General features: G+C 33.8%; 2 protein-coding genes and 1 non-coding gene across 4 annotated transcripts in view; all 3 read right to left on the bottom strand.

The window, feature by feature from the left end:
• LOC111461508 (bifunctional purple acid phosphatase 26-like) overlaps positions 1-1,603 on the bottom strand; it is a 7,927-nt gene extending 6,324 nt beyond the window's left edge. The window contains exons 1-2 of the mRNA XM_023105050.1: positions 1,469-1,603; positions 622-831 (exon numbers count right to left, since the gene is read on the bottom strand). Coding sequence (XP_022960818.1) covers positions 622-813 — 192 coding nt within the window. The 5' untranslated portion in view covers positions 814-831; positions 1,469-1,603. The remainder of the gene's footprint in view (positions 1-621; positions 832-1,468) is intronic.
• A 4,215-nt stretch (positions 1,604-5,818) lies between these two features.
• On the bottom strand, positions 5,819-5,892 carry TRNAR-UCG. The gene has a single exon. It is a non-coding gene; the product is annotated as a tRNA-Arg (tRNA).
• Positions 5,893-6,069: 177 nt separating this feature from the next.
• On the bottom strand, positions 6,070-8,922 carry LOC111461650. Of its 2 annotated transcripts, none has more exons than XM_023105251.1 (4): positions 8,656-8,922; positions 7,356-7,399; positions 7,024-7,219; positions 6,070-6,595 (listed from the first exon to the last, which is right to left on the bottom strand). In XM_023105251.1, the coding sequence occupies exons 1-4, from the start codon at positions 8,732-8,734 to the stop codon at positions 6,285-6,287; spliced, it is 630 nt and encodes a 209-aa protein (XP_022961019.1). In that variant the 5' UTR covers positions 8,735-8,922; the 3' UTR covers positions 6,070-6,284. The 2 variants fall into 2 exon arrangements, with proteins under 2 accessions (XP_022961019.1, XP_022961020.1); XM_023105252.1 differs by having other exon boundaries at positions 7,024-7,216.
• Between the last annotated feature and the right edge of the window lie 4,337 nt (positions 8,923-13,259).

The following is a 13,259-nucleotide window of genomic DNA, read 5'->3' as shown; positions in this document are numbered from 1 at the left end:
TTTTTTTTTTTTTTTTTTTTTTTTTTTTTTTTTTTTTTTTTTTTTTTTTTTTTTTTTTTTTTTTTTTTTAATAAAAAAACACTTCCACGAGAAACAATACACAGAAAATAAGAAGGATAACGTGTTACATTTGTCCGGATAGTAGAAACACATTAGGCAACACAAAGTCACAACTCCAATTCTGGAAAAGTAAATATATCTCCATAAAGTGTGCAGTTACTAAACCAGAGTAGCTCCAAATCAAACTCAAGTCTATTTTTCAGACTGTTTATTCCTTACCATCCAATCCTCACTTCAGGGAAAAAGAAAATTATGATAACAAGTTTAAATAAAGTTGTAACTCCTTTTATTTTCCCTAGAAACCTCATAAAGCCAAATAATCAACGTCGGAAAGGGCCACCCAGAAATATGGCAAAGGATCATAATAACATGCTGCACAGAAAAGAAGTATTAAAGCAATGGGGGTAAAAGGAGAGAGAATGCAAATATTCTTGATTTCTAGTTATGCTGGTAACATATTCGGCCATAGACACTTTAGAAAAAGGAAGGACTAAGTAAGTCAATGGCCACCATTATATTACATAAAATAAAATTTAGTACAGAAAATATAAAAAAACTTACCTGTTGGGGGGCATTGTAACCTTTAGGAATAGCAAATACTTCATTATCAAGAGGCATATCAGTGGATGGCCACTCTGATCGAATAAATGTACTGGTGATCCCTGCATTCCCAAAGCTCAGAAAGCTAATAACTATGCACAAAGCAAACACAAGTTGAAGAAACAAGCACTGCATCTTGGAATTTCCCAGCATGATTAGTGAGTCAATCAACTGCATCAAGACAAAAAAGAAAATTTTCGTCATGGATTAGAACTTCAACAGTTAAAATATGATTGAAAGAGAACGTAGAAGAAAACAGAAGGGAGATCCCAATGAGAGTGATTGATGACAACGAAAGCAGAAACTTTTAAAATCAAGCCTACATCCAAATTTTACATTAAACATAGATAGGAAACGAGTTTTACAATCAAACTCAGTCAACAAGAAGGAAAAAATAGAACCAGGCAATCATCGACAGATAGACGAGTAAAGTCCAAATTCTCAACCACGCAAAGCAATGCACAAATTCATATAATCATGAAGTTCATATAACGAATGCCAAATCCTCATAATAACACAAGTCAAACCTAGCTCCATTTCGCGTACACCTGTAACATTTCCCCATCGAAATGGCAGCATCCGCAGCATACTCTTCGTTCACATCCAAAAATCCAATATAGAAACAAAAAACTCACAGCATATTTTCACTTTGCAGGAAATCCAGCAGTAGTTAACAAATGAAATCAATCACAAAGAAAATTTAAATCAGATAGTACGCAAAGACAACGCAGTACAGATAACAAGAATCTGAATCATTTTCCTGCGAACGACGAGCGTGATCAGTTGTGTGCGAGAGAGAGGAAATAACCTCAGAACATTTACAAGGAAGAGAGTGGAAGAAGGTGCAGTGAAGTCACCGGATTAGATCGCAACAAGAAGAGATAAGATCCTCCAATGGCTGGATCGTTGGGTTGAAGGTGAAACTATAATACTAGAAAAGCGCTTAGGCGTAAATTAGCAGCGAAACAACGATTGATGTGGCGTATGTTAGAACAGCGTCTTATCCCGTTCCCCTTGGCGGGAATATTCTGTCAGCTTACCTTAGTAAATAAATCGGATCAGGAAAAATATTATTTTAAACTAAATTTTAATAGGTGATTTAATCTAAAACCTCAGTAAATTTTCATTTACTGGATGTAAAAAGTGTTTGTGGTTTTGTTTTGAGCTTCTTCAAAAGGCCCTTTGATTATAAGTTCATGATCATTCCCTAAATTAGCGGATGTGGGACTTTTATTATCCAACACCTCTATTTTTTCTACTTATTTATAAAATTATTACATTATAGTTTTTATTTTTGTAAATAATAATTATATTTACATGTTTTTTAAATTTATTTTAAAAAAATCGAGCGAAGATAACTATTACTTGTGAAAAAACATTATAAAAATTTTTATATTTGAAAGTTAGTTCGACCCTTTAGGGTACTGAAGTTTTCATCTTAATAAATTTAGCAAAGTATAATAATATTCTATCAAATATCTTGTAATATTTTATTGATCGATTTTAATAAAAATTACGAGTGCTTTTCACAAATATTTGTGTTCAACGTGCTAAACATTTTATATGCCATCGCGTTGGAGTGAGTCAACAGCGCAAATATCTTTTTATTTAAAATTTATATTAGGCAATTTCTTATAAATTTGTATAAAATACATATAAATAATAAAAACATGTCAAAAAAAACACAGAAATAATTTAAAACGAGTAAATAATGTGATATTATCACAAAAATATAGTAAAATATTAAAATGTTAACCTAGATGTTGAATTCATATTACAATTAACCTATGGTCCAATTGTGGAGAGTATCGTGCTCAATCAAGTTATCCAGCCCATGCAGAAATGGGTCCAGTCCACGTGTATTATGATTATTTTGTTCAAGCCTTATATGCTGATGTCAGCCCATGCGTCACGTGGCCAATTTTTGTGCATTAAAAAACAGAAACAGTCCACGTCACCATCGGGAGCCGTACAATAAATTATTAATATGACTAAATTTTCCTTTATTAAACTGAAAATTTTATTAGTAAATTAATATATATATATATATGTATTATTCAAATTTGGTATCTATAGGTTAAAATAAAAATCAGAGATTAAATATTTTTCAATAGGCATAATTGTTAATTAATATGTTACTGATTGAGGTATTCACACATTACCTAATTTATAATATTAATTTAATTTAATTTAATTTTTTTTTTATCGAAGTTAATTTAGGTCAAATTAGTATGCTATACAAAAAATGATATGTTGACTTTAAAGCCACGTGGCGTGCACGTTATGGAGTAGCCATACTCTCACCAATCTTGTCATTGCCATTGCTAGAACAAACGAACTTGCATTGCAATTGCAACGAATCTGCGTACTAAAATATCTAAAAGAAAATACTTGTTCACCATTTTCCATATAACCTGTGGTTTTTATTATTATTATTATTATTATTTTTCTTTAAATAAAGATTGTGCTAAAGGTAATTTTCTTTTAGTAATAATATAAGAATTCGGGCAGAGATGTCAATTTAACATGTAGGAATATGCTCCGAGTAAGGTAGAGAATCTCCATTCCCCGTCCTTGATCCCGATCCCGCCCCATATCTATCTCGTCTTACTCGCTTCACTTTTATATATAAATATATTTGTATATATATAATACAAACATATATGTTAAGAATAAGAAATAGAATTGAAATTGAATGTGTGTATTCTCGTTGATATTCATAACATTTAGGATACAAACTACCAACTAATATCTATGATTAACAAAATATACTACAAATCAAATCTTAATATTTAAGATATATTTTATAACTAATATATTATCTAAATATTATATCTTTAATTTTGAGTTTTAATATATATATATATATATTCACTTAGTCGATAAATAAATATATATTTTTAAACTGTTAAGTTTTCGATTATATTTTTCTTATAATATATTTGTTGATTTATGGAAGATATTTTACCTTTTTTAAATTAGAGTTATACAAAGAGAATTAAAATTATTCATTAATTTTTTTAACGATATATATATATATTAAAAAATTATCATGAACATCTCCTCTTTTCACCCGTGAACATCTCTATACTCGAGTATCCAACTTCAAAATATATCAATTACTGATAAAAAATATTAAATTTTTTTTTTGACGAAATAATGTTAATCCTATAATTTAATTTCAATGCATAAATAGATTTCATTTTATTAAAAAAAATCAAATTAGATGATCTTTTTATTATTATTATATAATTCAAATTAGACAATATTGATTACGCCTTTTATTTATTTGAAATTGACCACATTCTTAATTAATTAAAGTATTACTTTAAAATGATTATTTGCAAGACTGCGCTAATATGTTTATTTTATTTGAATAAACTTTAAAATATATATATTACGAGCGAAAAGAAAAAAGGGAAGTCCAACTACTTGGCTTTCTAATTGTAGTTTGTTTGTTTGTTTGTATGCAGAGGAGCGGGAGCGCGAGATCGTTCTCTCTCGAAGAATCCGCGCCCAGAATTGGAACTCGCTCCGTCTTTCGTTCGCTGTGAATCGATTCATTCGCGTTCTTGAAGGAGCAGTGCCATGGATGATTCTCCGAAGAAGGACGATAGTCCGCGAGTTCTTAGAGTTCTCGAAGCGCTCAAACAAGCTTCTCATGAGTTGCAAGCACATCCAAGTCCTCGCTCCGGGAAGTTCAATTCTCCCGCCATTAAAGCTCTGCTTGAGCTCGAGGTTGAATCCGATAAAATTCTTTCCAGTGATCCGAATCTCTTGATTCTTGCTCAGCACCTTGGAAACCTAAAAGCCTTGGTGGAGACGCTTCAGAAGTGCAGAGGTTACGGCCTTAGGTCGTTCTTAACCCGCCGTTTCGCGACGAATTCGGTATCTCAAGTCGCCGGTTTAATCGAGGCGGAGATTCAAGCTTGGATTGACCGCGAGAGCTTGGAGAGTCTGGTTCGAGGTCTTAAAGAGCCTTCAGACGACGAGAACGAATTGATTAAGCTACTGGTTCAGTTCGAGAATCGACTCGCTCAAGGATTCAACCGCGAGCTACAGGATCTCATGCTCAAATCTAAGGTGTTTTCATTCCTCGAATCGATCGTTTGCGACTCTAATTTATCGAAAACGATCCGAGAGCATTCGGCGTACGCGATTGGGGCTATGGTCCGTTTCAACAAAGACGTATTCGTCGGTCAAGTATTGATGGGACCGACAATTCACGCGCTAGTTCAAATGGCTTCCTCTCACTCATTAAAAGTCCTCTGTTCCTTAATCAGGCTGATTAGGTCTCCGCTTGTGGAGGAAATCGAGTCAAACGGCGACATACCAAAAATAATAAGCTTATTGAATTGCCATGACCTGCAAATTAGGGTTTTAGCCATGGATTGCATTATTGAAATAGGCTATTACGGCCGCAAAGAGACTGTAGATACTATGCTGGAAGAGGACTTGATCGACAGGCTTGTGGAATTGCAGAGGTCAGAATTGGGCGGCGACTTGATCGGATTGGGGAAACACACGGCGGAGGAGAGTAGAGAGGTAGCTGCCGGCGAAGTGGAAGGAAGAAGAGAAAGTAGAGAGAAGAGGTTCTTGGAGAGCCATCCATTTGCAAGCTGTGTGGCAAAATTTGCAGTGCAATTGGAGGTTGGAGAGGGGTTGAGGAAGAGGGAGAAGAGGGCCATTAAGCCTGAAATTTTGAGGAGAGTTCGAAAAGCTTGTGTTTCTGATGCTGAAGCGGCCACCATAATCGCCGAGGTTTTGTGGGGATCTAGTCCTTGATCTGAAACTGCGACAAGATTGCGTTCTGTTCTTGAATGGTGGATTGAAGAATCAGATGGAGAAATTGAAAACTTGTTTCGGGGATGAACATTCATCAATTCCTCGTCTCTGTCGATATTTGGATGTAAGAATTTCACGTTAGAATCAAATAAATTGAAGTCGTGTAATTAAAATAGTAACCAGTTGATTGAGCATACAGTAGTTAAAGAAATTGTGTAAAAGAACTATTCAACTTTTTGTTTCATTCTTTTGATATGATGGAAATAAACAATAACCAAACTTCTTATTATTTGGATAGGGAAAGAGAATAAGCCATAGGATTACAAGTTTAAGTTGGATGATTTTTTTTAAAATACGGAAAAAAACCGACAAACGACCACAGTGGGAGTCGAACCCACGACCTTTTGATCCGAAGTCAAACGCGCTAATCCACTGCGCTATGCGGTCATTTGGTGTTCAATTGCCGTTTGATATTTTATATAATATATTTTTAGTATCCATTTAATATATTCAAATTACTCAATTATTCTTAATATCTAAAATTCCAAATCTAGATAAAACCAACGTTCTTTGTTTATCCTTTATTTTCCAAAACAAACAAAGCCACATTACTTCGGAAAGTTGTTAACTAGTGAAGAAGTCTGACTATAATCCATGAAGAAAAGATGTCTCAACTAAAATCCTCTACCGCTACAATAATCCGGAAAGGGCTTACGTCGTTATCGATCTAGTTCTATCCAAGAAGCAATCTATGCAAAACAAATCGTCATTTTTCGACTCATTATCACTATGTCTATTTCCTATGTTGGTGCTATGCGATAACATATGTACAACTCAACTCATTCCTGCTCGGTTGAATCGTCGACTTTTGCAGGCGGTTCCATGCACAATGGACAACCGGGATCGCTTCTATCTTCGACGTTTGACCCGTTCTCCAGACAGTCTGCATGATAGACATGGCCACATACCAAAACCGCAGCAATGGGAAGTTCGCTGGAAGACAGCGTGTTACCGAGGAAGCAAAGCTTTCGTCTCATCAGCTTTTGACAAATCCCACATACTATTTTCCTTCCATGAGATGAAATTGTATCCTTCCCTAAGGAATTGTACCTTATCCTTTCTGGCCTCAAGAAGGTGCTCTCATTGCTCTCTGAAATCAAGGTAAAAGGAGAACAACATCATCAATGTAGAAGAAGCAAAGGCCACTGATATCCATTATATTGATGTCACAAAGAACATGATATCTAATTCAAAGCAAGGTGTAAAAACCCAGTTCCACCGCTAGCCGATATTGTCCTTTTTGGGCTTTCCCTTTTGGGTTCCCCTCAAGGTTTTAAAAGGCGTCTGCTAGGGAGAGATTTCACACCCTTATAAATGGTGGTTTGTTCTCCTCCCCAACCAATGTGGGACATCACACAAGGTGCCTTGTCAGCTAACCAGAAGAACTGTTTATGTTTTCAGGTCTTTTCGTCTAATTAGAGAGCGCCACGTAATACACGAAGAACGGATTTTCAAATATCTTATAACATTTATGCCATTGTGAAAAGTACTCTGATTCCCAAAACTCAAAAAGGGTACCTATATGATCTGGAAACTCTGAGTTGCAGTGAGCTGCAAATTTAAAAGCGGGACGTTTTTCGAGTATGGTTCGAACTCGGTTTTCGCGGGAGGTGGATGCATTTGCTTCACTGGTTGAACCTCGTCGACAATATTGATGACTATACTGATGACGTGAACGTTTCATGAATATTGGACGGGCGAGACTCCGATCCTGCTGGTTTAATGCAACATAAGTTTAATAGATTGTGGTTCAGTAAAAGGAAAAGACTTAGCTTAAATGCTTTCCCTAGAAATGCAAAGGATTGAAGTATTCTTTTGCTGTTCACTGAAGAAAACAAAAGAGTACAAACCTCTTCTGACCGCACATCCATTTGATTGGAAAATGGCACTATACCTGCAACATACGTACCAAACATGTTTCATTTCATCATTTAAAACCTAGGAAAATCAGAATTCCATACAACGTAAGATTAACTGTGAGATCCCACGATGGTTGGAGAGGGGAACAAAGTGCTCTTTATAAGGGTGTGAAAACCTCTCCCTAAGAGACGTGTTTTAAAAACCTTGAAGAGAAGTCCGAAAGGAAAAGCCCAATAAAGACAATATCTACTAGTAGTGGACTTGGGCCGTTACAAATGGTATTAGAGCCAGACACCGGGCAATGTGCCAACGAGGAGGCTGAGCCCCGAAATGGGGTGGACACGAGGCGGTGTGCCAGCAAGGACGTTGGGCCCCGAAGGGGGTAGATTGTGAGATCCCACATCGGTTGGAGAGGGGAACAAAGCGCTCTTTTTAAGGGTGTGGAAACCTCTCTCTAACATACACGTTTTAAAAACCTTAAGAGGAAGCTCGGAAGGGAAAACTCAATGAGGACAATATCTGCTAGCTATGGACTTGGACGGTTACAAGCCAGACATCAGGCGATGTGCTAGCAAAGAGGCTGAGCCTTGAAGGGGGTGGACGCGAGCGGTGCACCAGCAAGGACGTTGGGCGCCGAAAGGAGGTGAATTGTGAGATCCCACAAAGGTTGGAGAGAAGAACAAAGAGCTCTTTATAAGGACGTGGAAACCTCTCCCTAGCATAGAGGTTTTAAAAACCTTGAGGGGAATCCCAATGCAGACAATATCGGTTAGAGGTGGACTTGGGCCGTTACATTAACTCAATCATGAGTTCTAAAGCGTAAAATCGACACAACTTCACCTTGATATCTAAGAATAACACATCTCAATCTTCATTTAATCAAAAGAAAGAGAACCCAAATGCATGCAACCAAAGCTAATTCCATAAGGTAATTGAAGTAGCCAATTGACTGAGATGAGTCCACAAACCACATCTCTGAATCAGAATGCGTCCTTAAAGGCTCATACCAACCCCAATATCTTCTAAAAGCAATCCCCAACTCTCTAAATTTCATTCTTGAACAGAATTCTCATAGACCCCAAATGAACTTCCAAAAATGGCAATTACATACGAAACCCATATCATCCGATGGCAGCACGTTAATTTCAAGCTAAAACAAAGACGATTCATGGTCTGTACCCACACCCCAGTGAACAAATACTCTGTATCGACGCAAAGGAATCATCCCTTTGAGGCATTTCTACAAACAGAAGCAGGGCACGATAGTGATGAGAGAAAGAAAGCACATACCGGAGAGATGATGAGGACGATCGTGGTGGGTCTGATCAGAGCCTGGCTTGCGCTTCCCCATAGCATTAAGATTGTTCATAAAGCGAGGAGAGTGCGGATTGATATCATTTGGAGGTTAAATTTAGGCGATGATCTGTGGTGGGGAGCATCTAAGAATTGAATTGAAATGAATTGAAATTGAATGAACGAACGAATGAATGAATGGTTTTGGGCCTTTTTGGAGGCGAAACACAAACCCAGTGGATGTGCTATTTCAGTTGCTGTGGATTTACGGTTCGAGGAGGAAATGAAGGAACAATTGTTTTGGTGTATTTTTATTCGATTTTTAACCCTTTTCCATTCTTATTATTCCCTTCACCTATGGTCGGGGCTTCATGGGGACCTAGCCCCTACCGGGAGCGGAGATTTTCACATCTACGTGCAAAATTATAAGAATAGAGACTAGAACTTATAGGTGATAAATTTTCTGTCTCGTCTGGCTTAATATAAATATATTTATTTAAAAATCATTTCTAAATTTTACTTTCAAATTAATTTCATATAAGAGAGGAAAGTGTCCTCGTACTTTATACTTATTTAAAATTTTAATTATTAATATAAGATAGTAAATAAATATGATTTTTTAAATAATTAAAAAAACAACTTGCTGATACTAATAGAGATTTGAGTGGTGAAATTTATTCATGTCCATCAGATCACTAGCCCCAACTCGAAATTGTCAGTTGGTACAAATGATTTTTGTTTTAATTGTTTTTTTTTTTAATTAAAAGTTCAAAACAATAAATAATTATTGAAATAATACATAACTTATTTACATTTTATTTTCTAAATATGACATATTTACCCAAGTGTATGGATTATTAACAAGGATAATAATTAATTAAATAAATATATCAATCTTATAAATAGTCTGGCCCAAATTTCTGAATGGACCCAAAAGAGTTATTGGGCTGGGCTTACTATAATGGGCTGGGCCTACTGCATTAAGCCCAACATTAGAATTACATTAAAAATATTTATTGAGTTAGGTTATAATAAAGATTAAATATTTTTTCTCCCTTAAAATATGTAGTGTTATCAAAATTTTATACGGACTTTTACAATATAATATTATCTACTATGATTTCAATTTAAAATGAAAATGTACTATTATAAAATAAAAAAAAACATTTATTACTTATTAAAATAATAAACGATTTAATATAAGTGTCCGTTGGTTCTGGTCTATCCTGCAAACCCAGGGATAGGATCCTTATCTTTTGGGCAGCATAACAGATGAATAGTCTAAAATGCCCTTACACCAACAGACAAAAACCCTTGAATTTACTACCTTGTCCCTCCTACCTAACTCAGTTGCTCCTTCTTCAGTTAAAGCCTAATGCCCTTTTTGGTAATTCAGTGGCCCCACATTCTCCCCCACCCAAATTCAGTACCGCCTTCGGAATTTCTTCTTGGCTCTATCTCATATTTTTTTTCAAATGATTTTATTTTTTATATTTTTTAAAAAATTTCTTATTCTTTTAAATTATTTTAGTTATATGTCACTCTCATTCCAATACGGTCGTAATTAATTTATGTAGCTCTCTTTTATTTGGATGTCACATTTTTTTAATTTTTAAAATATCTTATAAGTCACTAAATTGTTTAATAAATTTGTTAATCAACGACGATGTCGGGCTATTAAAAAAAGTTTTTAAATTACAATAAACTAATTATTATTATTATAATAAAAAAAGAGAGGGATGGTTTTCCAACGACCGTGGAGACGAGGTTGAGTTGTGGTGATTCCGACAAGACAAGGACAAACGACAGCGTTTTGAAACAAACCATTTTTAATGATGTAAATAATAAGCCTTGTCTCCGCCGTTGCTCTATATTTTCTTCATTTATTATAAATAATAATAATAATAATAATTGCGGTGTAATGACGTGGTGAGGGTTATTCGGATAACTCCTGCCAAGATAGAACCAACTCCGAGATGGAGAGAGCGTAAACCAAACGCATCTCTATCCGAATCAGCTTTTCTTTATTTTTATTTTTATTTTTATTATTATTATTTATTTTCTTAAAACTTCACTATGATCAAAATAATAATAAGTATTATATTACAAGCTTCTGATTTAAAATATATTTAATTAAAATTAATCATTTAATCTTTGAAATAGTAATAAACATTAAATCCATTTAATTAGGTTTAATTTAACAAAATTATAGAGATTTTTACTATATTTCCACGTGGATAATGTATTCAATTATTATTTTTTAGTTAATTTATCTTTTTTTTCTTTGTGTAGTAGGGGAAAAGTATGCGATTCTTTTCAACTATGATTAATTACAATATAGATTTTTTTAAAAAATATTTATATTAAATTAAAAGAACGGTTCTTACATATTCATTTTTTTTTTACTACGATATTCTAATAGATCGAGACCACTGTTAGCAGAAATTATTTGTTTTGGTTCATTATGTATCGTCTTCAACCTCACGGTTCTAAAACGCGTGTAATGTGGAGAGGGTTTCCACACTCCTATAAGGAATGCTTCATTTTACTCTCTGGCCAATGTGAGATTTCAGAATCGAGACCTAGTGTTCTCACTGACACACTACTTGGTGCCTAAATCTGATACTATTTCTAACAATCCAAACCCACCAATAACTGATATTGTCTACTTTGCCCTGTTATATATTGTCATCCGTCTTTCGATGGGCTAGGACTATTATAAATATGATAAAATAATCTTACAAAGTAAACCATCTTTGCATCATTTGTTCCCCTTCTCTTCCTACTTGATTTCTCATCAATTCTCACCCTCTTTAGAGAGGGTGGTTCAACTATCTTTAGGAAAGACAATAAAAGATAAACCCTTTTAAGGTTGATGGTTGAGAAAATTGTGGAACTTTAGCGTAGAGCCTGTCAACAAGTCCCACAAAAATAATAAACTGATATAGAGGAACTTTGGGGCACAGCCTGTCAACAAGTGCCACAAAAACAATAGACTGATATAAAGGAACTTTGACGTACAGCGTGTCAACAAATGCCACAAAAACAATAGACCGATATAGAGGAATTTTGGGTACAGCGTGTCAACAAGGGCCACAAAAACAATAGACTGATATAGAGAAATTTTGAGTACAGCGTGTCAACAAGTGCCACAAAAATAATAGACTGATATAGAGGAGTTTTGGCGTACAACATGTCAACAAGTGCCACAAAAACAATAGACTGATATAACTATATTAAACACGTCAATACAGGTCAATTCAAATGTAAATTGTGTAGATAGATACACTGATTATAATTTTAATAGACTGATATAAATGACTGAACAAAACTTAATTCTAATGGATAGAAATATAACTCACCTCAACCGTTAAAAAAAACCTAATTTTTCTTTACTTGGGTAAAATTATTGAATTAGAGGAAACGTAAAAATTAAATTAAGTTAGCCCACCCATGAGCTAATAATGGAGCAACAGCTACGATAGAGACAATTAACAAATAATAAGATTAAGACAAGCTTGGCCTTAAATTAGGGAAGAAGATTAAGGGTTAAAGTTTTAATTAAATACTATTAACGATTAATTACGTATTTTATTATTCTCTACTTTGTCGCTTTCCTTCTTTTTTTTTTTCTTTAATTATTATTAAAGAATATTTGTTGAAACTAAATGAAAAAGTGGATTTATTAAAGAATATTTGGCTGCTTTTCCATGCCACTGAATTATATCAAAATCTCATTTTATAAATATTTATTAAAAAAAAAATTCAAGCATTAATTGAGTTATTAATTTCATTTCTAAAGTTTGAATTATTTAGATTTATTTAATAGAAAATCTAAATCAATTTATTTACGAAAATCTAGATTTAAAATTGATTAAATTATTAATTATTTTCAGAAAAAGGAAAAAAAAAATATTGGAGGGAAAGTTGGGGAAAAGGGTGAAGTTCCAAAATTGAGGGCAAAGTGGGAATAAAGAAAATTGGTAAAAAAAAAAAAATTTCCTACTTTTTTTTTTAATTATTTAATTATTTTTATCAAAATTATGCAACCATTTCACAACAAACAAGACAATCATAGGATTCTCTCCTTGTCTTTCCCCTCTCCTTTATTTTCCTTACTTTCTTATTTTTAATTATTATTATTTTATTTGCATGTCTTGTCTTTTTCTCTTCTTTATTTTCTTCTATCTACATCCATTATTAATAATAAATAATATCATTTAAAAAAAATTATAAATGGGTATTTAAAAACTTTTTTATTAATGAAAATATTAAAATTATTATCTTGGTTATTGTAATTTAGGTTTAATTTCAATTTTAAAATATTTATAATAATTAAATTTAAGATTTATTGAGTGAATTATGCGATAATATTTTTAACAAAAAGAATTGTCCTCGGCACCAACTCAAACGAAACTCACACGTGTTCGAAATTAAATCACGCACAAAAATCCACAGACCCACTTGCCTTCCACGTGGGCTTCGATCCAGAAGCCAGGTGTATTTCTTATTTATTTAATTAAATAAATTCCGTTCCAAATCTCTGAGATATTTCCCCATTAATTATATAAACTGAGAAATAATATATATATTACGAAAGG

This window comes from Cucurbita moschata, unplaced genomic scaffold (genome assembly GCF_002738365.1).
Source record: "Cucurbita moschata cultivar Rifu unplaced genomic scaffold, Cmos_1.0 Cmo_Scf00025, whole genome shotgun sequence".
Taxonomy (NCBI): Eukaryota; Viridiplantae; Streptophyta; class Magnoliopsida; order Cucurbitales; family Cucurbitaceae; genus Cucurbita; species Cucurbita moschata.
Note: the sequence above shows the minus strand (reverse complement) of the source record. Positions and strands in the feature narration are given on the sequence as shown.

Excerpts from the sequence above, each read along its gene's own strand:
- LOC111461650 (XM_023105251.1), bottom strand. The coding sequence starts at position 8,734 with ATGAACAATCTTAATGCTATGGGGAAGCGCAAGCCAGGCTCTGATCAG. Across the intron at positions 7,400-8,655 it reads TCGTCCTCATCATCTCTCCG|GTATAGTGCCATTTTCCAAT; the intron begins GTATGTGCTTTC and ends CGTATGTTGCAG. Across the intron at positions 7,220-7,355 it reads TGGATGTGCGGTCAGAAGAG|CAGGATCGGAGTCTCGCCCG; the intron begins GTTTGTACTCTT and ends GCATTAAACCAG.